The 2,012-nt window shown below is 49.2% G+C and overlaps 1 protein-coding gene across 3 annotated transcripts in view; it reads right to left on the reverse strand.

Annotated features, from left to right (window-relative positions):
* LOC113202966 (DNA-binding protein D-ETS-3) overlaps positions 1-2,012 on the reverse strand; it is a 103,758-nt gene that overhangs the window by 15,898 nt on the left and 85,848 nt on the right. For all 3 annotated transcript variants that reach the window (XM_052269677.1, XM_026417425.2, XM_026417427.2), the window contains 2 exons: positions 966-1,155; positions 449-648 (listed from right to left, as the gene is read on the reverse strand). In XM_052269677.1, the coding sequence (XP_052125637.1) occupies positions 449-648; positions 966-1,155 (390 nt within the window). The remainder of the gene's footprint in view (positions 1-448; positions 649-965; positions 1,156-2,012) is intronic.

A 2,012-nucleotide genomic window follows, 5' to 3' on the forward strand; every position in this document is an offset into this window, starting at 1 on the left:
AAGAACGGATCTCGATTTTAAAAGTGACAGTCACATTGTGCTTCTTCTAAAAGCGTTTTACTTTTACTTTGATAAAAAAGACCACTCTTGCGAAGGAGCACAAACGTAGTTAAAACAAGACTAGTAAAATTTACAAAGTGTACTGAAAATCTTAGTGTGCGAATTTCGCACTCTAAATCACACACTTGTAGGCGAGTGAACTTCAATTCGTACGCTTGTATAACTGAAGGTGAAAATATTCATCGGGATTTCGTTCAAATGAGCCTACTTTGTAGGCGTGTGAATTCTTATTCTCACGAGTGCAAGTAAAGGTGAGAATTTTTCCTTGGAATTGTTCATGAGCTTTGCTACTTTGCTAGTGTATGAATTAAAATTAACATGCCTAGAGGTTGGCAACTTTCATACAATTGACTTCTGCTATGTGGAGGTGTGGGGACTCGCTACTCACCGGACGAGGAGGGCATGCCCGCGTGCGGGGACATGAAGTTGAGCTTGGCCGAGTGGTGGTAGAACAGGTCCGACTGGTACTTGTAGGCGGCGGGGTCGGCCGCCGCGGGCTGCGTGGCCGCGGCCAGGCCCTGGAAGTCGAACTTGTACGCGTACCGCTTGCCGTGCACTTTGGTCATGATGTTCTTGTCGTAGTAGTACCTGCGGAGAGTACAACCGGTTACAATCAGCTCACAAATTTTCTCAACAGAGCTGCTCGCTTTGTGAACTAACAAATTATTGTATACGACACCAATTTTCTAATCACTCTGTATAATCACTTTTTCTAATCACTCCATAAAACACCGCTGTCAAAATATCTAAAATTGACAAATTGTGTGGGAATCGTTTGACACAGCAGGAAAGAGTACTCTTCTGTATTTTGCAATTGTTGCTCCACCCGTTTTTCTGACACTGTGACACTATCTTTAAATGGTCCTGAATGGTCCGGAGGGTTTGCTAAGCCGACTCTGTCTCACCTGAGCGCTCTGCTGAGCTTGTCGTAGTTCATGTTGGGCTTGCTCTTGCGCTCGCCCCACCGCCGCGCCACCTCGTCCGGGTCCGTGAGCTTGAACTCGCCCTGCGTGCCCTCCCACGTGATGCAGCCCGCGTTGTTGCAGTCCGACAGCAGCTCGAGGAGGAACTGCCACAGCTGGATCTGGCCCGAACCTGGTGGACAGAGCGAGGGCGCGTGAGTATGCGTGACGTGTGAGCCGACCCCCTGCGTTGGGCTGTCTGTTCGCTCGCCGGGCCGCTAGAACCGTCCTGAAACACTAGAAATCCTAGAGCAAGGATTCATGCTCTCTGGTGAGCGAGAATTTGCTGTAAATTTCCTCGCTCTCTGGGGAGCTAGATTTGATTTCCTCGCTCGATTAGAGCAATAGATTTAGGAATGTAAGCACTCGGCACCTTGCGTTAGCTCGGCTTCGGCGCGCCTGCGAGACTCGGGGTAGGCCATCCCGCAGTACACGCGTGCACTGCAGTCGAGATGTTGCCTATCCACCAGGCGCCGTGGGTGGCATTCCCAAAGATGTCGTATAAAATAAAGGAGTATGGAAATTTCCCTATTGTGCCCTATGCCCATGTAACTAGTAAAGGAAACTGGTAAAGGCATCTTTGTGAAAATTCCGGATTTTTTTACAGATACAATTTTTACAGTTCAAACTGCAAAACCGAACAGTAAACACGGTTTCAAATGTCAAACTGTCCCCATTCAGTTGTGAAGTTCTAACTGTATACATATTCAGTTTTGCAGTCATAGAGAAGACGTAACGGAAGTAATCGTACGTAATTCGTGGTTGCAGGACGCACAACAACAGTGATAACAGCACGGGGAAAATCGCGATTATTCTGATGGTTCCCACCGACGGTAGCACGGCTCGCGCGGGGGGAGAGCGTGTGGGGGCTGCATTTAAAGTGCATGCGTTGTCTGGAAGGAGAAAGCGTTACACTTACACCCCACCTCCCCCGCCGCCCTTGTGTCTCGCGGGGTGGCGTGCACTCACGCAACTCGGGGGTGATGGGGG

Source organism: Frankliniella occidentalis, unplaced genomic scaffold (assembly GCF_000697945.3).
Source record: "Frankliniella occidentalis isolate FOCC.00 unplaced genomic scaffold, Focc_3.1 Scaffold99, whole genome shotgun sequence".
In the NCBI taxonomy this organism is placed as follows: domain Eukaryota; kingdom Metazoa; phylum Arthropoda; class Insecta; order Thysanoptera; family Thripidae; genus Frankliniella; species Frankliniella occidentalis.